The sequence below is a fragment of the Diplotaxodon limnothrissa genome, linkage group LG10 (assembly GCF_057381915.1).
Source record: "Diplotaxodon limnothrissa isolate DT_005_m linkage group LG10, D_limnothrissa_male_GT1.1, whole genome shotgun sequence".
Classification (NCBI taxonomy): Eukaryota; Metazoa; Chordata; class Actinopteri; order Cichliformes; family Cichlidae; genus Diplotaxodon; species Diplotaxodon limnothrissa.
Window position 1 is genome coordinate 426258 of NC_140605.1, and position 26680 is coordinate 452937.

The 26680-nt window shown below is 41.0% G+C and overlaps 1 protein-coding gene across 1 annotated transcript; it reads right to left on the reverse strand.

Moving 5' to 3' along the window:
- Positions 1–1139: 1139 nt before the first annotated feature.
- On the reverse strand, positions 1140–16125 carry LOC146623663 (uncharacterized). The gene is made up of 3 exons (XM_085363273.1): positions 15712–16125; positions 11419–11545; positions 1140–3339 (listed from the first exon to the last, which is right to left on the reverse strand). The coding sequence occupies exons 1-3, from the start codon at positions 15982–15984 to the stop codon at positions 1742–1744; spliced, it is 1998 nt and encodes a 665-aa protein (XP_085219399.1). The 5' UTR covers positions 15985–16125; the 3' UTR covers positions 1140–1741.
- Positions 16126–26680: the final 10555 nt, after the last annotated feature.

Here is a 26680-nt window from a genome sequence, read left to right on the forward strand (position 1 = left end):
AGGAATGGAGAAAAAGCTATAAACGGACTGTAGCATAGCACAAAAAAGCTGAAATCAACTGGTTTCTGACTCAGTGTTAAATATTTTCAAATGTGGCTGCAAGTTTTTCTTTTGCTGCTGTGTTGACATGTTTTCTCCTCTCCCCTTCAGTTAACTGAAACAGCTAAATCCTAAAGTCATAAAACAGCCCAGCCCATAGAAATCCCCCTTTGGTCACACACACACACACACACACACACACACACACACACACACACACACACACACACACACAAATATCAGTTCAATTCAATTTTATTTATATAGCAGCCACCTAAAGGCACTTTGTTTGGTAAGGCAAAGAACATAAAATAATAACCACACCTTTTTTACTTTATTCCTGTCTTGATCACAAAATTGCTTTGAAGAGAGCAGCTGACCTTTGTTTGGTTACTCATAGGCACCAAAGATATTTGGCTAAGTTTGGGAAAAGAGCACGGTTTGATTTAACGTTACCAGAAAGCTCAGTTTTCCAGAGCAGCTGGGACTGATTGTCTGAGCAATCACCCCGTTTGAGTAGCCTGCTGGGACTGGAGACATGAGTGTGCTCAGTGCTGTGGTGTTGTAAACATTGTGAATAAATGGACACTCACCCTGCAAAGCTGCCTGTGTGTGTGCTGAGTCATTGTCACAATAGAAGCATTTATTATTTCATTTTTATGGTGATTGATTTCAAATAATCTGCTATTTTTAAATCCCTTGTCCAACTTATTGCATCCTTAATTTTGTAAAGTTGACATTACACACTTGAAAGAGAATATTAAGCCTTAGATATCAGAGACATCAGAGTCACACAGTGGTTGAAGATAGCAACAAAACTTAATGTTAAAAATTATTGTAAATGTGTAAAATGATAAACAGGCAATAAAGACAGAGTCACTGGTCTACTATCAGTCTGCCATCTCTCTGTGACTGAACTGGGGTCAAGTTATTTGCCAAATACATTTAAATACGATTGGCAATGACTTTATTTAAATGCTGCAGTCGTTCTACTAGCCTGTGCTCATCTACATACCTATAAATGAATGACTTACTTTCATACGACATACTAAACAATGCAAATATATTATATAAAACAAATTAATATTAATGTACTTAAGCTCTGCTCATAAGTGCTTTTGATTTACACATAGCACCATTTTGGGTGAGTAAAAGTAGGCACATTCAGACAGCAAGCTCACCAAAACCTTTGAAACTTGGTTTCTAGTGAAACCTTGTTGGTATGTTGTGCCTTAAGAGGAGTAGTGTTGTGAAATGAATTTCACACTACAGACACACAGTCTGTAGTGTTGTGATTTATACAACCAAGTCCCAAACAAAAGTCTTGGTCTAACATTAGGCCCCTTATCGTTTTCATTTGTGTCAGGGTAGTTCAAGTGAAGATATACATGGTTTGGAATATGATATACATGTGCATGCGTGACAGTGTTTCAGGACTTATCTGAACAAAGACAAGGACTTTTTTAGCGTGAGTCATCTATTTAAGACTTCTACTATCATGGAAAATGTCATTTCTACATCTTACTTTTGAAACAGAGATTGGAGATGCATAGAGTGACAGCCATTTCCTTCATTGCTTGTTGAGACTAAAACCCATTCATGTCCAAAATCAGTTCATTAGCATTTCCATGTAATATGTCATCACTGTACATAAACTCAAGGACTGCATCTCATGTTACTTCACTTTGGCATTCGTTTCACTTCATACAGTGGTCATTACTTTCAGTGAACCAGTACGGAAGCGCAAGATCTTCTTTTTAAGTGCATGTGAGGCCTTTATCTTGACAAAAGCCTTAGGCTGCAGAGGTGCTCCAGATGGAGCAAGTGTTGATGGGAGGGAAAGTCTTGGGGGTAATTGCTGTGGCCAAACCAGACCACCACTTTCATCTGAATCACTGGACAATGAGCTGGAATCTGGAGAGTCAGCCTCACTCATGCTCGACTCAGACTCTACCTGACCTGCGTGAGAATAATCATCGGTGGCCTGACACAGTTGCGTTTGGTCCCTTTCCAACTGAAACTCCATGTGCTGATGATGGTGGAAATGGTGCGAGGTTGTGGGGTAAGCATATGATGCGTGTGTAGGACGGGGTTTACGTGTGCGCCTAAGACAGCAGTTTTGGTTGCTTTGCACAGGTATTGTCACAGGTGGCTGATCAGCTTCATCTTGGCTGAGCTCCAAAGTGGACAGCGAGCGCCTGTAGCTACCGCTACTTTGTTGCTGCTTTTTGCTTCTGGGTTGATTACCGCGGCTTCCCCTTCCAGCGTTCCCACTTCCACTACCATCCTTCTCGACTGTATTAAACTTGCGCTCTGGAAACCTTTGTAAGCTATTCTCTGACTGAGACCTGCACGCCTTCTTCCCTGGCTTTCTGCTGGCACCACCTCTGTCTTCATTTGATCGACATTTCTTTGGGCCTCCTCTGTACCTTGGGGGTTGGATATGAAAAGCCGTGGGTTGCTGCTCCTGATGATAGAGTCTTTCTGGAGAATATGCACATCGGTTGGATTTGGACACCCCAGGACCTTTGTGGTGGTTGGTGTGGTGATGTGCATAAGCTCGGTTGGAGGTCCGACAAGGCTGACCCGGAATATACTCGGCACTGACCAGATGATCTTCGGGAGAAGATGGTTGAGTAGACTTTGCTGCTGCTGCTGCTGCTGGAGGCGACTGGTACTTGGGGAGACGTTGGGATAAGTCAGGCTCAGTAGTGCTGGAGTCTGGTTGGACATCTTTACCATGTGGATAGTCAAGCAGCGTCATGGAGGCTTGCCTGGGTTTGGTATAAAGCCCCTTTTGCTGAAGATGATATGGGAGTGGGGGATCTTCAGTAGGCCCTATCCTAAGGTATTGCTCCTGATCTAGGTTAAGGCCAGCCTCTGAAGCAATTCCTTCTGACCACTGGGAGGGTGCAATGATCTCTTGAGCCAACTCCTGTTTTGGTAAATGTTGTTCATCCTTTTGGCATAAACTACTCTGCCTTACCACATTAACAACTCGGGCATCATGTGCCAGGCTCGTACGAGGCTTTGAGGGCCGTGTGGGTAGAGTTCGTCGTTGAATCACTCCAAATATGTAAGTCTCAACCTTTTGGGTTTGTTGATAATCATACAGACTGGGGTCAACTTCTTTCAATTTCCCTAAAGCACCGGTAACGATGGCATGTCTTGTCAGGGTGGACATGTATGTTTTTTTTGTCTCTTTCTCACCACTCCCCTCGGGGGCTGAGAGGGAACATGAGGTCACGGGGTAGCAATTCATTTCAGAAGATCCATTTTCCTTGGCTACACGGGCTTTCCCTAACAAAAATAAAAAGCAGAGGTAATACATATGATCATTCTGATGTCAGTTCTCACTTTAATGAACATTTACCTGTAATTATGAATCTTGACCATTGCAGATAAAAATGAAAAACTATGGACCAGTGTGACACTTATAATTGATACACAAACAATACAGTAGTTTTCACTCAATAATCTATTAACCTTATTAGAGGAATAATATGCCTAGACTCTTCCATGTGCTTAAACTGCAAGGATTTAAAATAAAACGTCAGTGTGATAACCATTAAACATGTCTACACCAATGTTTTGTCTTTATTTTACAGCCATAAGCTAAATTTTCAGGTGTCAAGAAAGGCTAGGGTTAGACCTAGGATATGACACCTTTTATGTGCAGTAACTTGAAAAAGGCACCTTTCCACAAGAGTGGAATTATTAGAAAACCGATAAAACATCGGCTACTGTCTGTCGCTCTATGTTATAGATGTGAAACTGAACTGCTTATGAAAATATGATACAATTACAGTTCTAAGAAAAGTTGGCATGTATGTCAAATGTAAATTAAAAACAGAATCTTATAAATCTATAGTTTATTCATAATAGAAAATAGAAAAGAGGTCATTTTGAAGTTGATGGCAGCAACACTCGACAAATGGGACAGGGCCGTGTTCTCCTTTTAACAACAGTCCACCAGTTTCTAGGAATAAATTTCTTCATCACTATGGGGTTAAACTTATCTGAAAGGGCTCACAAATGTGTATGACATGATCCACAAACACAAGCTAAGATTTACAAATGCAATGATTTGTGAGTCATTTTGAATACTTGCAAACTTGTGCTTCAGTCCGATGACAAATACAAAACAATCTGAATGTATGTAAATCGATTTTACAAATCCATAAATAAAAACCTGAACAACTAGAGCTGTTCAACTTCACAAGCCTGGTCATTTTTTTTTCAAAATGCTTCCTGTGGATAGCTCGTCCTTCCTCCATCATACACACCAACAAATATATTGATCAATTATAGATTAATGCAGAGGTTCCCAAAGTGTGGGGCGCGCCCCCTAGGCGGGGCACAGCGCCATTGCAGGCGGGGGCACAGTATGAAAAGAAAAAAACAAAACAAAGAAAGAATGTTTGGACACTGCTAGCGTAATGGACAGGTTTTTGACGGGGCTCCCACACAAACGCAAAGCAGGAGATGAAGCATCGCCAAATTTGTTTACAAACAACTTCCTTCCAAGCCAAAGACTAGAAAATATGGTGAAGCATATCTTCCCTTTGGCTTCACCTGCACAAGTGCCGAGGTACAGTGGGGCAAAAAAGTATTTAGTCAGCCACCGATTGTGCAAGTTCCCCCACCTAAAATGATGACAGAGGTCAGTAATTTGCACCAGAGGTACACTTCAACTGTGAGAGACAGAATGTGAAAAAAAAAAATCCATGAATCCACATGGTAGGATTTGTAAAGAATTTATTGGTAAATCAGGGTGGAAAATAAGTATTTGGTCAATAACAAAAATACAACTCAATACTTTGTAACATAACCTTTGTTGGCAATAACAGAGGTCAAACGTTTACTATAGGTCTTTACCAGGTTTGCACACACAGTAGCTGGTATTTTGGCCCATTCCTCCATGCAGATCTTCTCGAGAGCAGTGATGTTTTGGGGCTGTCGCCGAGCAACACGGACTTTCAACTCCCGCCACAGATTTTCTATGGGGTTGAGGTCTGGAGACTGGCTAGGCCACTCCAGGACTTTCAAATGCTTCTTACGGAGCCACTCCTTTGTTGCCCGGGCGGTGTGTTTTGGATCATTGTCATGTTGGAAGACCCAGCCTCGTTTCATCTTCAAAGTTCTCACTGATGGAAGGAGGTTTTGGCTCAAAATCTCACGATACATGGCCCCATTCATTCTGTCCTTAACACGGATCAGTCGTCCTGTCCCCTTGGCAGAAAAACAGCCCCATAGCATGATGTTTCCACCCCCATGCTTCACAGTAGGTATGGTGTTCTTGGGATGCAACTCAGTATTCTTCTTCCTCCAAACACGACGAGTTGAGTTTATACCAAAAAGTTCTACTTTAGTTTCATCTGACCACATGACATTCTCCCAATCCTCTGCTGTATCATCCATGTGCTCTCTGGCAAACTTCAGACGGGCCTGGACATGCACTGGCTTCAGCAGCGGAACACGTCTGGCACTGCGGGATTTGATTCCCTGCCGTTGTAGTGTGTTACTGATGGTGACCTTTGTTACTTTGGTCCCAGCTCTCTGCAGGTCTTTCACCAGGTCCCCCCGTGTGGTTCTGGGATCTTTGCTCACCATTCTCATGATCATTTTGACCCCACGGGATGAGATCTTGCGTGGAGCCCCAGATCGAGGGAGATTATCAGTGGTCTTGTATGTCTTCCATTTTCTGATGATTGCTCCCACAGTTGATTTTTTCACACCAAGCTGCTTGCCTATTGTAGATTCACTCTTCCCAGTCTGGTGCAGGTCTACAATACTTTTCCTGGTGTCCTTCGAAAGCTCTTTGGTCTTGGCCATGGCGGAGTTTGGAGTCTGACTGTTTGAGGCTGTGGACAGGTGTCTTTTATACAGATGATGAGTTCAAACAGGTGCCATTCATACAGGTAACGAGTGGGGGACAGAAAAGCTTCTTACAGAAGACGTTACAGGTCTGTGAGAGCCAGAGATTTTCCTTGTTTGAGGTGACCAAATACTTATTTTCCACCCTAATTTACGAATAAATTCTTTACAAATCCTACCATGTGGATTCATGGATTTATTTTTTCACATTCTGTCTCTCACAGTTGAAGTGTACCTCTGGTGCAAATTACTGACCTCTGTCATCATTTTAGGTGGGGGAACTTGCACAATCGGTGGCTGACTAAATACTTTTTTGCCCCACTGTAGGTCTCTGCCACAGAATTAGTTTTTCCTGCGTCGGGAGCAGCGCTGGGCTCTCAAACTCACGGACAAACAGTACCCCACATTTTTAGTTCACAAACACTTTTTGTAATGACTAACTACACCTGACATTTTGGAGATGTTAGCTCTGTATACAGTAAAGTTACAGTGGGATACAAATAACATCAGGCTGATCCTGCCATAATTTGTTCCCCCGGTTCAAATCACAGACAAACAGGATCCCACAGCTGTTTATGTTTTTGAAACCATTTTGCACAGAGAGGCATTTTTGAAAAATGTATTAATAGAAATGTTGAATATTATTACACAGGAAAAAACAACTACACGTAAAATAATCACACCGTGACGCCTCTGCTTTTGTAAATGGAGGGACAGTAACTGCGTGTGTGTATGTAAGCCTGTAAAACCTGCAGATAGTCAGATTAACAATAACAGTATTTTGGCTCTATCTGCCATTGTAGAAATTCATCTCATGTAAACAATAAGATTGCTCTTGTAAAACAAAGGGGGGCTTAACCAAAAACGTTTGGGAATCACTGGTAAATGTATGTAATTGTGCCCCTGCATAGGAGAACACAGCATGACTGCACATCCCTGTGGCTTATCTTTGTCAAGTAAATGAAGTGAATGCATACTAGCTTTCTGTAAGCACTATGAATATACAGTGGCTTGCAAAAGTATTCGGCCCCCTTGAACTTTCCCACATTTTGTCACATTACAGCCACAAACATGAATCAATGTTATTGGAATTCCACGTGAAAGACCAACACAAAGTGGTGCACACGTGAGAAGTGGAACGAAAATCAGACATGATTCCAAACATTTGTTACAAATAAATAACTGCAAAGTGGGGTGTGCGTAATTATTCAGCCCCCTTTGGTCTGAGTGCAGTCAGTTGCACATAGACGTTGCCTGATGAGTGCTAATGACTAAACAGAGTGCACCTGTGTGTGATCTAATGTCAGTACAAATACAGCTGCTCTGTGACGGCATGACACCATGAAGTCCAAAGAACACACCAGACAGGTCAGGGATAAAGTTATTGAGACATTTAAAGCAGGCTTAGGCTACACAAAGATTTCCCAAGCCTTGAACATCCACGGAGCACTGTTCAAGCCATCATTCAGAAATGGAAGGAGTATGGCACAACTGTAAACCTACCAAGACAAGGCCGTCCACCTAAACTCTCAGGCCGAACAAGGAGCTGATCAGAAATGCAGCCAAGAGGCCCATGGTGACTCTGGACGAGCTGCAGAGATCTACAGCTCAGGTGGGGGAATCTGTCCACAGGACAACTATTAGTCGTGCACTGCACAAAGTTGTCCTTTATGGAAGAGTGGCAAGAAGAAAGCCATTGTTAACAGAAAACCAGAAGAAGTCCTGTTTGCAGTTTGCCACAAGCCATGTGGGGGACACAGCAAACATGTGGAGGAAGCTGCTCTGGTCAGATGAGACCAAAATGCAAAACGCTATGTGTGGAAAACTAACACTGCACATCACTCTGAACACACCATCCCCACTGTCAGATATGGTGGTGGCAGCATCATGCTCTGGGGGGGCTTCTCTTCAGCAGGGACAGGGAAGCTGGTCAGAGTTGATGGGAAGATGGATGGAGCCAAATACAGGGCAGTCTTGGAAGAAAACCTCTTGGAGTCTGCAAAAGACTTGAGACTGGGGCGGAGGTTCAGCTTCCAGCAGGACAACGACCCTAAACATAAAGCCAGGGCAACAATGGGATGGTTTAAAACAAAACATATCCATGTGTTAGACTGGCCCAGTCAAAGTCCAGATCTAAATCCAATCCAGAATCTGTGGCAAGATCTGAAAACTGCTGTTCACAAACGCTGTGCATCTAATCTGACTGAGCTGGAGCTGTTTTGCAAAGAAGAATGGGCAAAGATTTCAGTCTGTAGATGTGCACAGCTGGTAGAGACAGACCCTAAAAGACTGGCAGCTGTAACTGCAGCAAAAGCTGGTTCTACAAAGTATTGACTCAGGGGGCTGAATAATTACACACACCCCACTTTGCAGTTATTTATTTGTAAAAAATGTTTGGAATCATGTATGATTTTCGTTCCACTTCTCACGTGTGCACCACTTTGTGTTGGTCTTAACATTGATTCATGTTTGTGGCTGTAATGTGACAAAATGTGGGAAAGTTCAAGGGGGCCGAATACCCTTGCAAGCAACTGTAGGTATGATCCAGCTAACTGTAGCTGAACTTTACTACTGTTTAGACTTAATCAGTTTTGCTTATTCCACTGCACTGTACTGAAACAACAAGCAAAAAAACCCAAACACAATGAATGTGGCATATGTAATTCTAAAATTTGTCAATTTTTGTTTACTACAAATCTTTCTCCTACACAGCAAAATCTCCAGTACTGATTTTCAAACACTGGAATATTTCTAACATTTTGAGTTATGTTCCAGTGTTAGAAAATCAACACTGCTCAGTGTTAGTCATTGTTAATCTTCAAAACTGACTAGGTTACTTTTAAAAATATAACACTATCAAAAGTGTTCATTTAACACTCAGAGGAGTGGACTCATATAGACACTCTCTAGTGTCACTTTAAGAATAACAAAAATCACACAGCAAAATCTCCAGTTTTAAAGACTAAAATGGAGTGAAATCACCTGTTTAAAGCTGAGGTGTGTCAAATGATCATTTACCATATCGTCCATTTCTTCTGACAGTGGCACCCAAGATGGCTGAAATAATTTGGGTTGTATTATGCATCAGTTCAAAGCACTAATTAGTGTTTACTGGCTAATACAGTGCAGTGGGAAGCAAAGGATGTTACAAGGTGGCAGCCAGGGAAACACTCTGAAGGTCAACATGAATATGAAAATGGGCTCTTCCTGTGTGTTTTACTAGTTTACTAGTAATTAAGACACATTTTAAGAGTTGTACTACATGTTTAAATTGGGAAATAAAGTCATTTTTATACATATGTGTATACATTTTCCTTATGAATTAAATTTTACTTTTTCAGGGTTTTACTCAGTCATATCTCCTCCACTGACGAAATCAGGTAGTTTTTTCTGAAAAATATTATTTCCTGACCCTGCCATTTGTCCAAAACGCCTGCAAACCTGTTGATGTCAATTTGTTTTGTGATACGGTGACCCCGTTCAGTCCTTCTGAACTGAGTCGTTAATGGGTCTCTCTCTCTCTCTGTGTGTGTGTGTGTGTGTGTTGTTTTTTGTTCATTTAGCAAGACTATATCTGCATAAAAGGCCCCAAGTTCAAAGGATAATTCTATTTGAGTTCTTATACAGGTGTTTGTAAGTTTATATACTGTTCATTTAATGTTTAACCTTCTGTTAGTTTGAGCCAGCCCACCGTCAGGTGACGTCATCCAGTTAGTAAGGTGGCCAGTTTAGTGTCGGACGAGAGGTGGATTTGTCGATGGGATGTGATGTGTGCGTGAATAATAACAAACCACACACGCACACCCGTGTTTAGAGCCACAGGAACTGAGTCGTGAGAATAAAGTGCCTCAAACCAAACCTCAAGCTGTTTCTTCTGTACTCTGGGACAATTTGGCCTTCAGTGGTGTTCTGGCCGACACACCAGGGTGACCATAGTGCTAAAGAAGGAATCAGTGCCATAATGCTGTGTATTTCTGATACCTCCACTACAATATCTGTTTTTGGCTTAGTTGAAGAGGATGGTGTGAGATTATAGCATATTCTTAGATTGCTATTGATATTACTGATTATGCTTTTGCACACTAGTAATTCTCTTCGCATCTATTTTCCAGTCATGGTTGTGAGTCTACTAGTCTCATACATATAACAAACGAAGACCTGTAAAATCATTCTGTCTTTGTTAAAAGTAAACTGTGGTACTTACACAGATTAGGCCTATTGACCAGCTGCCAATTATGTTGTGTTGGTCCCCGTGTTGCTGCCAAAACAGCAAACATCTGTGATGCACTGTGATTCTGACACCTTTCTATCAGAACCAGCATGAACTTTTTTCTGCAATGTGAGCTACTCTATGTTGTGTGTTGGATCAAAGCACACGGCCCAGCCACTGTTCCCCACATGCATCAATGAGCCTTGGCTGTCGCTGTCACTGGATCACCACTATTACTGTTACTGAGGTGTCAGTACTGGTAAACAGTCCCACAAGAGCTGCAGTTTTGGAGATGCTCATTGGAAAAAACTGACCTTTAAGTGTTTGAAGGGCGGAGCCCAAAGGAAGCGGGGTATTAATGTGATTGGTCACTTGATGGACCAGTGTACCTCAGTTTGTGGCAGCAACATTGAGCTCTGTTAGAAACTATATTTCTTTACATTTTGGAAAATGAAGTTAGCCAAATTAACTGTCAACACGTATTGTTTTCTGCGTAGCAGTGGAAATGCTGACAGCTGTTACTGGATTACTTTAATGGTAAACTAGAGGTTTTTCTTCGTTTGGGCACTGCTGTCCGAAAAGTCTAAATTCAGTTGATTGGTGCGTGCAGGATTCAGCTTCAAGAGCAGGGAGTTACTGCAGGAGTGTGCATCTGTTGCAGTGTTCACAAAGCAGACACTGTCGCATGCAACATGGCTTGTTTGCACGCGTAGCTGTTGAGCTCTACACTTGTTGAATTAGCACACTGTGCTGTTGATTTCTTTCCCGTGTGGAACTTTTGACATTAATAGAATTTCATGCTCCCATGACAGATCTAAATTACTCACAAATGCATGCTTTTGTGAGTAATCCACACACAAATACAAAGTAATTCAAACACATGGAAAAATGTAGCCTTAATTCCATAATGCCCCAGTTTGAATTTGACCTGTGACCCTTTGCTGCATGTCTTTCCCCCTCCCTCCCTTTTCTGTCTATTCTTCACTCCTAAACTGTTAATAAATGAAAATAAATAAATATGATTTTAAAACTTACACAAATGATTGTATTTTTCAATCTTAGTTTCCAGTTCTGGATCATATAATAGAGATATGTGAGCCTTTCAATGTAATAATGTATACTTTATTGATCCCCTTTATTGGGGAAATTCCTCTCTGCATTTAACCCATTCACTCAGTGAAGCAGTGGGCAGCTATTGGGCACCCGGGGAGCAGTGTGTAGGGACTGTTCCGTGGATTCGAACCATGGAGCCACCACTCTACCTACTGAGCTATCCCTGCCTTGAATTTTACCTGAAATGAGCTGGCTGGCATCCAGATCAGTGGAATCTGATGATTTGACTTCACAGTCCACCTTCAGCTCTGCCACCTGCTCTTCTAAAGATGTGCTTAAACCCCAGGGAGTAAACTGCAGACTGCTCTGTAATACACACAGAAAGAAATTCAAATTGTCAAAAAAAATCATCAAAGACTGAACATTCATTCCAAAGCTGTGTGCTTCTATTTGTGTTCACATTTTATGTCACATTTTCTTCCCATACAGAAGCTACTCATCGCTGTGGTGTATATTAAATGTAACAGTGGCTTTGGCATTCATGGCTTTGGGCTGCCACAGCAGCTCTACATGTTTACTTTGCTAGTTTTACGCTGAACACCCTTCTTGATGCAACCCCCAAGCAACGTCCCCTCTAATGTTTCATGTGTGTGAGCGAACACACAAACTCCCTGAGCGTCCCTTGGACCACTGTGAGCAACAGCAGACGTGTGCACTGTGGTCACGCCAGCATCCAATCCATCCAAGTTACATGTTTATTAAAATAATCAAATTACAGCATTTATGTTAGACTACTTTTAATTACCTGCTTTAGCCCACTTACAATGAAAATTTAAATAAATCTAGTTCATGACCTGTGCAGCATGTTAACACTATTGGAAGAAAAAATAACCTGAACTCCAAGTTTGAAAAAAAAAACTTCTTCTTTTTTATTTTTTTATAAAGCTCTGACTGTATTATGAGTCTGTGGTCTGGGAGAGAGTCTGTAACTCTGTCTGCAAATACAGTAAATAATGACCAATGTTGGGCAATTAATTATGTAGTTACTTCTTCAAAAAAGTAACTGAGTTATGGAAACAAAGTTTTTTGCAGCTGTTTACCTAAAAATGCAGCCAAGGCGTTTTTAAATAAACATTTCAAACTATTTACAGAACAATCAGCTGTTCTGCATCAAATCTGATGCCACACAAATTATTTGTGCCGCTCCAAAAAATAATTTCTGTCCACAATGAGATGAAGGAGAACAACAGCCTGATACCTGCAGGCCTGAGAGCAGCAGATGTGTCACTGCTGTAACACCTGTAACACTCAGCAGGCGCCTCATTGTTCTGACACACAACACAACTATTGACTACACTACACACTAACTACACACTAACTACACACTAACTACACACTAACTACACAAGATTTGTGCTAAACGTCTCAAATCTCTCAAAACACGCCGTCACTCCTAAAACTTCCCCCTTCCTAAACAACTAAATGCCATGTTGCCATATCATTTTTCCACCAATAGGAAAGGCTGGGGGAGGGGGGCTGTTTTGCTCACAGGCTTTCGAGCGTTTTCCTTATAAAACGCTGTTTTCACCGTTTCTTCCCGCAGTAAATAGAAACAACGACAGTATTCAGGAAGAAAAACAAACATTGCAGATATTTTATCATAACTCTGGTTTTACGTGGCCGATCAACACGATTTAAAAACTGGTATAAAGTCCACACTTTGTCCGTCAGTTGTTCCGTCTGTCCTGCTCACATCTCCAATGGTTGGACACGTTGTCATTAACGTGGCTTCACTCCACATCAGCCGCTTTGCTAAAACACCGGTGTCGCACATAAGGACGCTGTCATAGCCTGTCAACCACGTTGATTAGCTGCATACGAATGTGAATCGCATCATTGGCTGGACTGTGGGATAAGGCGGCATCGTTCTGATCCCATACGGGAGCAGCCAGTCACTGACTAACATGCAGAACAGAATTGTTAAAGTTTTCATTTTCATTTCAATTCAGGTTAGTTTTTTTTTGTGTGCAGAGAGCGTGCCAGCAGTGCACAGCTTAGAGGGAACATTGCCCCCAAGGGACCCTATAATCATTAATAATATAAGTAAATGTAATAATTTAATAATTCGTTGAAGTTGACATCATACATACTTTTAAATGAAGTCATAGGAATCTCTTGGAATCTCATACAACTACTCCCTAACTGCACAACTGTGTGAGCAGATGCAAAAATACTTTCTAGTCGTTCCCGGGATGAGAGTAGGTAGAAACAGACAGAGCAGTGACCTAGACATTAACAGACAGCTACACCCACAAACACTTACTATCACAATTAAACTACGTCATGTACAATAACAGGTACCTTATAGCTTAGCAAGTGAACATGCAGTTCACTTGTTAAGCTATAAGAAACATGGTTTATTCACAGGGAGTAAACATTTAGCCAGTATGCCACTGTAGGCCGCAAAATGCAATTTTTGAATTCTAAAGTTTATAGTTAATTTAGCTTTCACTATAAATAGAGGCCCTAATAATAATAATGCTGGCAGTAAACGGAGTCTTTCCTATTTTTGCAGTGCATTTATACAGATTTGAATGTGTCCCCCTACCTTAAGAAAACTGTCCTTCCCATATTGTTCTGGTGGTTTATTGAGGGAGGAACACAATCAGACCTTGTATTCAGTTATGATTAACATAGTTGTTAGATAATGCAGAGTGCATTTATGAAGCGCCTAGAGGCGACTTTTGTTGTGATTTGGCGCTATATAAATAAAATTGAATTGAATTGAATTGCATTCACACAGACACACTACACATTATGCATTCACATTGCCTAATACCCTCTCATTAATCTCTTTACACGCTGGAGGCCACTGTGAAGGTTGCTCTGTTTCCCCACCTGCTGTCAGCTGTCAGCAACTCCTCACTAATAAACACAGATACCCTCTCTTCATGCATACGCATCATTTTTTTTTCAGTCTAGTTGTCTTTGTTCCCACATTGCAGACATAAGGCCTTTTTGTCCCTTTTTTCCAGTACTGCCACACACATAAACAAATACAAGGGAGCAAGGGGTGAATGACTAATTTCAGTATTAACCTCTATAAGTCCCAACCAGTCCAAATTATATATGAAACCAATATGAAGCCATAGTGCCACTGCATTAGGTGTCATGGTTTAGGAATTAACCGATGAGCTACATAAAAAACAGAAAGAAAAACCAAGAGGCAAATGTTCCAAGTCACAATATCTTCTCTTGGGGTTAGGGCAGAGTGTTGTGTGCAACCTTAAGAGTAGTTTGGACATTTTCTAAATTCTGTAGATAGAGAGAAAGTCACAAGATGGAACTATTTGTTTCTTTACAATCAAGCCCTGTATTCCCAGTGCTCCTAGTGTTGTGCAAAGTCATATAAAAAGAATTATATGGCATAGTTGTAACATTTAAACTATTTATCCCGAGTCGGACAAACTCCACCATTCACCATGTAGCACGTCTTACACTGTTCACTGTCACAGTCAGCAGCTCATCTGCTGCATCCTTTTACAGGAGGACATTTGTCTCACTCCTGTTTTAAGCGCACACTAGATTTATTGATAGAAATGGCAGCTACTTGTCTTTCAGATGTTACCTCGTTTCAGTAAGAGTTTCAGATTTGCACAGAATGAATATGGCTCTTTATAATGTGAAAAACAGTGTCTTATACTTCAAACTACAAACTGTTGTTGACATGGTTACATTTTTTAAATTGCATCTTTATTTCTGGAAGTGAAAACCAAGACAAAGTGCAGCATCCTTGGAGATAATAATAGTGTATTAAATTCCAAAACTGTAAATGATTATCCCATGCTACATTGTGCTGCAATATATAGCATAATGTATAATTTACAATGATATAAATATATAAGTTGATATTTGAATGAGAATCCGAACTGCATCCTGAGGCCACAGAGCAACTTCTTATCTGCTGTTGATTCGTGGAATTCATTTTAAAGAGTCAAAGATGGTTTGGTGTAATGCCAAAATAATGACCTCAGTCTTCATGTGAGAAATGATTCAAACTCAACAGACAGATCTCTGGATAAGCCACTGTGTTCAGCATAAAATGGATAATGTAATGAAGCTCCCCCAAACTGACCAAAAATGGTAATGTATGCCTGGCTCTCCACGTTTTCATGCACTAACCCCGCACAAAGAGCAGCCACCGACATTTTTCGCGTTCTAGGTCGTTATAGTTACCATCGTAATGTAAAAGCAAGAAGCTATTTCAAAGCCAATCAATCCCTACAAGTCAGCGCAAGTAAATGCTAAGAAACGAGGCACGGGTATTAGCACTACACACCGCTACCCCCCCCACTCACACACACACACACACACGCACACACACACACACACCCTTATGTATGGGATCAGCTGTCTTCGTATGCGAACTTTTGGAAAACGGATCAACTGAAATTTAAAGTAGCTGGCTTTCACATCGGCTATACTAACTTTAATATTAATTTGGCTAATAAGCTAGGACAAATAGAACTTACATGGTGGAGATTGAGACCACAGCTTTCCTTCCCTTTCGGTGCGTCCATAGCACAAAGTTCCGAGCATAGAGCTCCCCAATCCGGGCCCCCGGTTGACGAAGGGTCCTTGATCCCAAGAGCGCGCAACACCCTGCTTTCCTGTCTCTGTTTGAGAAGCCCAAGCTCGCATAACCCGGCCAGGCTGGCTTGCAATCGCTCTTTATTCCGACTGCGCCCCGTTTTCATGTATTGCGAGAACGTTTCAAAAGAGTCTCGAAGGTCTTGGAAAGACATCACAGAATACCGTTTTCCTAAAAATTCAAGCTGAATGAATTCCCTAAAAGTCTGGCTGTCTCTTCAAATTCTTCGAATACCTGTTGTGGAACGGTATCCGTTGTGTGTTTGTCCTGATGAACTCACTGCTTTAGCTCTCGGTCCCATTCCCCTCCTCTAGCCTGCGCTCTGCCGGACAGTCTCACTTGGACAGCTGTTGGCGGAGCCTACAGGAATGCTGCTGGGAATCCTGCACAACCACAACTTAGTCTCATACTGCTCAGTGAATGCCTCATTCCAAATAAAAACGACACTCCAAGATAAAGAAAAGACATAAACACGTTATATTACTGCGATGTATTCCCGTGAGTATTCCAGTGTATTTTAGGAGGATGATGAGGTTGTATACGCCGCACTAGTTTTGCACACTCAAAACATCTGGAGGCAGGCCTTTGGTATAAACTGTAAGCACTTTGTCTAGCTTAGTGAAGAGCCATCAGCTCAAATTCGCAGGACTTTGGACTGTGGGAAAAGGGCGAATATTTGGAGCAAATACACGCAGGCAGACGGAGAACACGCAAATGCCCCACAGATATCCACAGCAGACATGGAACCATAAAGTTTCTTGCTGTGACAGCGCTAGCTGCAGCGCCACACTGCGGTGTGACTTTGGATCGCCTTCTTAGTAATATTACTGTTTACTGTTAATACAGCTCGTATTCTGTCTGGCACTTATTATAGATTCATGCATACACAGATAATCAAACGAGTTTGTTCTTGTGTGTGTATTTCTGTGTCTCAATATCCAAAAGGCTGGGATATAAAATGCTGTGTAGTCCCAAATAAAGCAGGGCAACGTTTCACCCGTGTAATATCTCAGGAAAAGACTGAACTAAATTGAATAATACAACATATTACAACATTGACAAAATATAAGAAGTAGCTCTAAATGTATACGACTAGCTCAATTACAAATATTCAGAATATTACAGGTGAAATATATATGTAACTCTTGTAACTCTCAAGCTTATGTATGTATTTTTGTCTCATTTTTATATCTATTTATTAGCTTGCTTTGCACTGATGTAACTAGAGCCTTGTCGTCTCATCTCTCTGTATGCTGCACTGGATATAGCAGAGATGACAATAAAGTTTACTTTGTCTTGACTTGATATGATTGCCATTTCACTCTAACCTGTCAAACTTTATTCATTGTTATTTTCACTGTATTTTAATTGATGGCAGAAAGCCATGGCTTAATTCCTTTTATTTAATAATTGCTTTTTAACATGTATGAAAAAGCATATCAAAATGAGGCTCTCACTCTGAGACAGGCAATGGTTACTTTGAAACCTCATCATGTAGACCAATAAGTCAGACGGGTTTGGACACTGAAATACTTTGTAAAGTTTTAGCAAGAAGATTAGTATCACACATTTAGTTCATAATGATTAAAATGGCTTTGTACTAGAACGTCAAGGGTTTCACAACATAAGAAGGGTTCATGAGAAATTTGATGCTAAGGATACAGCTTTATTATCACTGGATGCTCGTCAGGTCTTTGACAGAATAGAATGGTCATATTTATGTAATGTTCTCCCAAGAACGGATGGATGTGGAAATAATTTTCTCAGATGGGTTAAACTTTTTATACAAATCCCAAAGCCAGTGTTTTAACAAGCACCATTTCAGTCACTTCATCTGCCTCTTTTCTGATAAGTTCAACAGTATCTTTAATAGATTCATTTGGAATAACAACAAACCTAGACTAAGATTTTGCTTGTTGTACCTGCCATATGAAAGAGGGGGGTTTCAACTCCCAAATCTTAAACTTTATTGCTGGTCTGTACAGCGGCATCAGCAATGTTCTGTTTTTCCACTGAGACACCCCCAGTCTGCATAAAACTGAACAAACATCAGTAACAAACCTTCAATTGAACCTGTATTTATACTCTGCAAGCCCAAAAAATGAAAAATAATCCTTTTTTTTAAAAAAAAAGCACAGATGATATTTGTTATAGGGCATGTGAGACAGTCTTCTGTCTCTTGTTTTTCACCTATTTGGGGCAACACATGTTTTAAGGCAGGAAGAGCCGATCAGAGTTTCAAAATTCAATTTAATTCATTTCAGTTCAATTCAATGTTATTTATATAGCGCCAAATCACAACAACAGTTGCCTCAAGGCGCTTTATATTATAAGGTAGACCCTACAAAAAAAATCATATGATCCCCTATGAGCAAGCGGGAAGGAAAAACTCCCGTTTAACAGGAAGAAACCTCCGACAGAACCAGGCTCAGGGAGGGGCAGGGCCATCTGCTCCGACCATGTTTGCCACCAGTAGGCAGACATGTATGGAACGCCAGGACTGCCATAATGAATTAATTATTGCCACATTTAATTAAATAATTAATTAAATGTGGCAATAATTAATTCAAATTGGAATTAATTAATTAAATAAATAGTTATGACACATGTAATTAATTAATTATTGACACATTTAATTAATTATTTATGTATTTCACATTTTAATTAATTATTGACACAATTAATTAATTATCGACACATTTAATTAATTATTTATGTATTTCACATTTTAATTAATTATTGACACATTTAATTAATTATTGACACATTTAATTAATTATTTAATGATATATTTATTTATTTCATTTTGGCAGTCCTGGTATGGAACTCCAAAGCGTTCAAAATTAAATAAATAAATAGGTCAAGATGAAATAAATAACTATGTGAATAAATAAGACACAGATATGTAATGTGAGAATGATATTGTGAAATAATGGAACACATTTTGAAAAAAATGCTCATTATTGTGAAATATATTGCATTCTGCTATATAAATTTACTTATTATTGTGAAATATTATTTCATGGTCATCATTTTTCACAATAACAGATTATTCCTGAGGCATTTTATTTATTTCCAGCCGTTTATATTCCAAAATGACCTTTTTTCAAAGTCAGTCTTTATTTCAAAATCCCGTTTTTCCCGATGGTCTATTTATTTCATAATGCGACTTTTCAGCAGAATGACTTTGTCTGTCAATCAATGTAAGTGGGCTGGACCTTTGCACCTATTGGCTTATCGTTTACCATCGACTAGTTTTCCTGGATACCGGCTCCGCGGACGGCTACTGCAGCTAGCAACAGCATGCTAGGTCAAAAGTCACGGAGGATGGCGGACTGGTGTGAACTTCAGCCAGTTCTGCTCATTTAAGCAAATCAGATAGAGAGGGATCATTTACCTGTAGATACTGTTTTGAGTCGTTTAGATGTTTCTGAAATGCTTGGGATGATAATTGCTCTTCAAGATGTTCGCATCGATGACAGCATTGTCAAAGGTTTAAGATCAATTCAGCACCGTGTTCGTTTGGAATACGCCGAGGAAGAACAGTCTTCAAATGTTGGCCGTCCACGTCTAGAAATCCCAGTGCAGCACTCAGGACTTTAGTGCTGTCCGGGATAACCGTCGGGGTAATTGCCGATACATTTTCTGTGTCTCCGAGCACAATTAGGAGGAAAATGACGGAGGATGGTCTAAGGTAAGTTTATGCTGTAATTGAGCACCTGTGTGATTCTGTACACAGCATTGTTTAGGTGTTGACCTTAATTATGACGTTTGACAATGAATTATTATCGCTTACTTTTTTTTGTTACTGTCTAAACTAAGTGGGGCAGCTACGGCTAAAGCTATCGGCGCCATCTCGGCGTTGAGACACGTTTAGCAGTGTTAGCTGTTAGTGTGTTAACTCGGAGACTGGGGTCAGTGGAGCCTGTAGGAACCTTTTACACAGAGAGTAGACCCACCAGCTTTCCACAGTCTACTTACTTATCACATCTTGTTAGACAGCAGGGTCATTAGTGCTTTAAATAGTACATAGTTGAATGTTTCATTGCTGTTTGCAGTTGATTGTTCTCTGATAACGCATAACAAGGTTGATGTTAAATAGCGAGTTTATTGAAATGGTTTTGTCTATTTCAGCAGCATTATAGATATACTTTCTCTGGTGTCTTCGGTAAAGCTAAAACAAGAATACATTTACATCCTTGGTTCTTTCAGCATTAATTGGAAAACTTTGAGATTTGCTGTGCGCCTCCCAAGCCATTCTCTTTTATCCCACCTGTCAGGTATAGATGGCAATACTTTAAACAAAGTTAAATTTGTTATACCTGAAGAGAACCAATCCTGACCTAGAATGGGTGAATGAATAATTAGTTGGTAGCCAATGCCTAAGCAACTCACATAGGCCCTGGCAGACTCAATAAGTCCATCTAGGAACAGCTGCAGGAAACACCTCTTCAGTTTAGATTTAAAACATGTGCATGCTCTTTCAGGTTGATGAGGATTATGGTGTGGACTGGACAGGACAACATAATCGCTGCCCATCAAATGAGATCACCATTCCTGAGATTCAGCTCCCAGATGCACTGAATGAACAAGACCCTGCTGTGCTACCAATACTTCAAAATCACTTGTAGAAAGACATTATTACATTTAATCAGTTTCTATGTCAGGAGGATTTTTTTTTTTTTTAAATTTCTACAGCTTTGTAGCTAATACTGACTCAAAACAGCATAACCAATTTCATTTTCAACAAAACAGCGAGTGGCTATAAAACAGGATTTGTTTTATACAGCTGTCACTTTAATGATATTCATTTCTTGGTTGGATATACAGTACATGTCAACTCTGAGCAGATTTAATACAATGAACACAGTAGAGTAGTGTAACATCTTAATTCAAATAATTTTTTCTAGAAATTTTTTTTGTATCAGTAGCGAGTATAAACAAAACATATTGTGTAATTTATAATGTACAGTGAACAACTGATTTTGATATCTGAACTCTTCATCAGTTTATATTAAAAAAGCCATAAATGCACACCTGTACTCTGTATTTTTCACTGTCAAGTGTATTAAAAAGAACTAGAACTCACTAGATTGTCCGTTTCTTTGAACACCGAGTACAGTAATGTGATGCAAGAAAGAAGAAATGGTCTAATTTTACCATGTGGTTATGGAATCAATCGTAAACCAGACCAAAACCTGAGTCAGTAGAGTTGAGACACACCTGAATGTCCATTAGAAATGATTCATAGGTACAGTAGTGTGCAGGAAGACGTAGTACTTCAAAACCGGTGGAAGACTTTGGAAGATTGCTGTTGACCACTTCCACAGTCATTTCTCGGCAAGACTTCCCATCCTGTCCAAAACTTGATGAGGGCTTTTTGTTGTGCACAAGATGCTGCAACAGAAGATTGTTTTAAACTATAATGACATCCTATATTCATTATTTTGAATCTTTTATGGAGAAATACCATAAAGATGACCACTTACATACAGGGCACCAGACATTTTTGCCCCACTCAAATTGCTGTTGTAGCTTTTATAGATATTTTTATGTTAACAAAGCTAAAAGTAGTCTACATACAATTCTAGTGCAACTGATAATGCCACCACTCTTATGTATTGCATGGAGCAAATAACAAAACAAAATTATACTATAGCGTAGAGCTGGGCGATAGAACGATAACGATATGTATTGCGAAATAACTTTTTCTCAATAGAAAAATTAAACTATTGCGATAGACCTCACCGCTCTTGTCCTTTTTATAAAAAAATAAATAAAAATAAATATCGTGATATGAAAAAATCTCATATCGCCCAGCTCTACTATAGTGTACTTTGTTAATGACCCAAGATCACTGGACTGTATGTAATTTACCAAAGTATAATCAGAGAAAACCAATGGCAAAATACCTATCGCAGCAGACTTACCATTTTCAATGAAGGACCGAAGGTAACCTGCCACTCTGCATTTATCCTCGAGAGCATTCATCTTCTTCCTCATCTTCATCTTCTGTGGCAGGCCACAGTCATTTTATAGCTTTACTTATCTTGTAGTCTTAAGAGCATCAGCAACATTAGGTGTATTTTTATTAAATGTAACCCAGCTGTTCAACTAACCCACGCATACAAAACAGTATATTGGTGTTTTGTGTCAACAATTAATGTTCATCCTTCATAAATTAACCAAATAGCTTTACTATTCAGATGTTAAAAGATGTGACCTGACCTTACCTCACAACAGGGAGCAGTCTCTGATTCCCTTGGTAAGAAAGGAGGAATGATGTCTGATCTTTCTGTCAGAAGTGGCCATACCATGGTTTCCTTAAGCCCTTTCCTCAGCTGCTTGACTTGACGACTTGTTTGTGTTATGACCTACAACGGTGAGACCAAACCAAAACTGAAGTTGGAGTCTGTAAAGTGACACACACTTTAAATGTTAAATATTTAAAGAACATCCACTGTACTAGTAAAAGCATTTTCAAATTATACCCACTTACAAAATCACTACGTTGAACTAAAATTGCTTTCTTTTCTTTCACATAGATTACTTGTCTTCCATATTAGCACAGAAGATAAGCCACTTTAAAACAGTCATGAATAACTATTACCTACAACAATGTAAATAGTAATACAGACATTAACCCAGAAGACAATTATTTTCTCTTACCTAATTTATAGAATTCTTTGCTATGATAAAAAAACAGTATTAAAAAAAATCTGTGACTAAACTGATTAAAAAGCTCATTTTTGCCAGACAGACAGACTAACCAAGCAATAATAACATATCGTTACTTACCCTGAACAGCGTTTCGTGGAGTGGAGCTAGCTGTGATAGCGTTAGCATTTGCTAACGTTAACACTGTGCGGTTGTGATGAGAACTTGGACCAGGGACCACTTCATCTCCAGTACACTGCTGCAATACGCAGACTGAGGTGAAGACGTTCAATCTAAGCGGTTAGCAAGTTCTCTGAGTAACTCAGAAACGGACTTGTTTCCTGCAGCCATGCCCTTCACAAGAATTGATACACCTGTAACGTTATTCGCGCCCAGTGTTTTGCATTTGTCGGTGCCTTAAGTTTATTTTGAGCTGCATACTGCCGCCAGCTGCATAGGAGACGCATTGCACCATTAAACCTAAATCGACAATTCATGTGCTATTACTTATGTCTGAGTAAAGGAGCAACCAATCACACAACTGGCTCCGCCCTGTCTTTCTTGATTGACAGACAAAGTCATTCTGCTGAAAAGTCGCATTATGAAATAAATAGACCATCGGGAAAAACGGGATTTTGAAATAAAGACTGACTTTGAAAAAAGGTCATTTTGGAATATAAACGGCTGGAAATAAATAAAATGCCTCAGGAATAATCTCTGTTATTGTGAAAAATAATGACCATGAAATAATATTTCACAATAATAAGAAAATTTATATAGCAGAATGTAATATGTTTCACAATAATGAGCATTGTTTTCAAAATGTGTTCCATTATTTCACAATATCATTCTCACATTACATATCTGTGTCTTATTTATTCACATAGTTATTTATTTCATCTTGACCTATTTATTTATTTAATTTTGAACACTTTGGAGTTCCATAAAATGTGACCACATTTCTTTTATAATCTGCTCCCTTTCCTCTGAGAATATAAGCAGGGCTGGACTGAGACAAAAAATTGGCCCGGGCATTTTGACTAGAGACCGGCCCATCAGGCATTATAGGAAAAGCCATAAAGCCTTTGCATGAAAACAACTGCTTTGATGTACACTGATACGAATGTGGCAGGATGAATGTTATCCCTCGGTCCAACCCACTTTCAGCCTGGCACCTTAGGGGGCGCTGGTATAAATAGTGGCCATTTGAGTGTCCCTGGGTCGCTTGCCTGTGATCTCCTTTTCGGTCACCTGACTTCCCCCTTGGTGTGGTAGAGATCATTTGCGGGTTACTCTTCTGAAGTCTCCATCGCGGCTGGTCGTAGCTATAGAAGCCTCCTCTGAGCTATTCTGCTTACGTTCTATGACACGGCTTACTTGGTACGTAATCAACTTTTGTTACGCTCTCTGCCTTCTATTGTTCTTTTATAGTAATTATTTATTATGTTTCGCAGGAAGTGTGGGCCTTAGTTTTGCGCCAAGCTACGCGAACTGAAGTGCTGCTGTTTTGCCTTGCTGTGCTTTTACCGTCTGTTCCCGTTGTGAGATTTCTTTCCCTGCTGCTGTCAGCTTTTACAGTGGACGTCGGCGTGGACAACGGCCATATGCATGCCAGTTATCGGAGTCAGCTGGCGTGCATATTGATTGACTGTTAACTTGTCGTCGTGTGACGGCAAGTTGGAGCAGTACGGCGATTCCGTTTGCTCCAGATTTTAGAGTTTTATCCAGATTGTATGTTGTTTTATTGCTTTTGATTTGAAGTTTGGATTTTTGTTACACCACTGGTGGGAGGCCCTTTTTCTAGCTGTAGATCACCAGTGTGGTCTTGCAGTTGGGTTATCCCCCGGTGCTACACATTAGTTTGTTGTAATATATTAAAATTTTCTTTGTTTCTTTTATTCAGATGCGGAGTGCCGACGTGGAGGAGACTAGGGTGCCTTGGTGGTGGGATCCCTTGAGTGTACACACCCGCCTTGTTTAGTTTATTAGTGTGATAGTGTGTTGCACCTGTGTGTTGGTGTGTTTTCTTTCTTTAGTTTGTGTGTGGCATCCCTGCCCCTCCACTGGTAAGCCTCAGCTCTGAATACCTTTTTAAGCATATTTGTACGTGAATATTTATGATTGTGTTTTTATTTGGTGTTTTAAATAATTATTAATAAATTGTCAATTTGTTTATCATTGAACCTCGTCTCTGGACTGAGTATAGCGAACCTAGGCGCCTTTTCTGTGATTTAGTGTTATTTCCAGTATTCTCTGGGCGGAATTCCCAGGGTGGTGTTGTCTCTTTTAAAAAAAGAAAAACTGTGAAGAGTATTTATTTTATTTCTACCCCGTCTCGCCACAAACTTGGCGTTGTTGACAGGATATACTCTTTAACACAGAGACGTGTGTTCTTTTTTTGTTGTCTGGTGTAACGTAAACTGTTTTTTATTTTATTTTGTACAGAATAAAGGCAAAGCAGCAGCTACTTTGGTGTGGGGTTTCACAGCTGTGTTACAGAGATGGAGGAAGAGTTACAGGAACTCAGGGACTTGATTGCGCAGCTGAAAGCAGACAATGAGAGGCTGCGCCAGGAGAGGGCTGTTGGGTCAGGTACTAGTGCTACACCTTCTACTTCAACTGCATCATCTGTTAACCCCCAACGGCTGGTGTCTCTGTAGCAGAGAGACTAGTTTTTGTGCCCCGTGACAGAAAATGCCCTATGTTTAGAGGAAAATCAGGTATAGGGTTGAATGAATGGTTGGAGGAAATAGAAGGTTGTGCTAGAGCACGTCATTTGTCTTTGGCTGATAAAGCATTTTTCCTGTTTGACCACCTAGAAGGGGAAGCACGTGAGGAGATCAAATATCGCTCTAGTGCAGAGAGGACTGATCCTGCTAAGATAATTACTATATTGCAAGAACTTTATGGCTGTTCAGACTCCTATGTAGCATTGCAGGAAGCTTTCTTCTCTAGAAAACAGCAGGAAAGTGAGACACTGCAAGAGTTTTCCCTCGCTCTCTTGGGTCTTATGGAAAAAGTTAAATCGAGTGCCCCCAATGGCATGCCCAATGCTGACGTTTTATTAAGAGATCAATTTGTTGAACAGGTCTTAGATAGTACCTTGCGGCGGGAGTTAAAGCAGCTAGTAAGGAGGCAGCCAACACTGACATTGCTGGAGATTAGAGGGGAAGCTATTAGGTGGGAACGTGAAGGGTTGCCTAGTGGCGTTAGGCATAGAAGCAGTTCTGTCCCTTCTGTTTATGGCATTCAGTATGGGGTCCATAGCGGTCTGTAACGGCGGACCCAAGAAATACCAGCCGGAGCGACTTTGACAATGCAGAACTTTTTATTAAACTCGGGGTTGTACGTGGACACATATGCTCCCGCGCTCTCTTTCTCTGCTGTCACCTCCGTCTCCGTCTGTCACTGCCAACATATAAAGAGACACAATCACTGTCAGATCCCAGCACACCTGTTCACCCCGCCCCTGCACCGCCCCGGGAGCTCACTGCGTCACTCCTCCTCTGCAGCTGGCCAAGGACCACACCCACGCCACACATCCCCACCGCCCGACTGAGGCCGGGGCCCATCCGGCCGAACCTACTCCCCCCCCGCGAGCGAGAGAGGAAATCGGCCACGACCATCTGCGCGCCCGGCCTATGGATCACCTTGAACTTAAAGGGCTGCATGGCCAGATACCACCGAGTGATCCGGGCGTTGGCATCCTTCATGCGGTGGAGCCACTGCAGCGGGGCGTGGTCCGAGCAGAGGGTGAACGGGCGGCCCAGGAGGTAGTAGCGAAGGGAGTCGACCGCCCACCGGATCGCCAGGCACTCCTTCTCCACGGTGCTGTACCGTGACTCGCGGTCCGTGAGCTTCCGGCTGATGTACGCGACCGGCCGGTCAACTCCCCCCACCTGCTGGGACAAAACGGCCCCCAGCCCTCTGCTCGAGGCGTCAGTCTGCAGACAAAAAGGGAGGGAGAAGTTAGGTGTGAACAGCAGCGGCTCTCCACAGAGAGCCCGTTTCACCTGCACAAACGCCGCCTGGCACCGCTCCGTCCACTGGACCAGATCTGGGGCACCCTTGCGGGTGAGATCAGTCAGGGGGCTGGTCAGGTCCGCGAACCCTGGGACGAACCGCCGGTAATAGCCGGCCAGCCCCAGAAACCGTCTCACCTCTTTTTTCGTCTTGGGACGCGGGCAGGATGC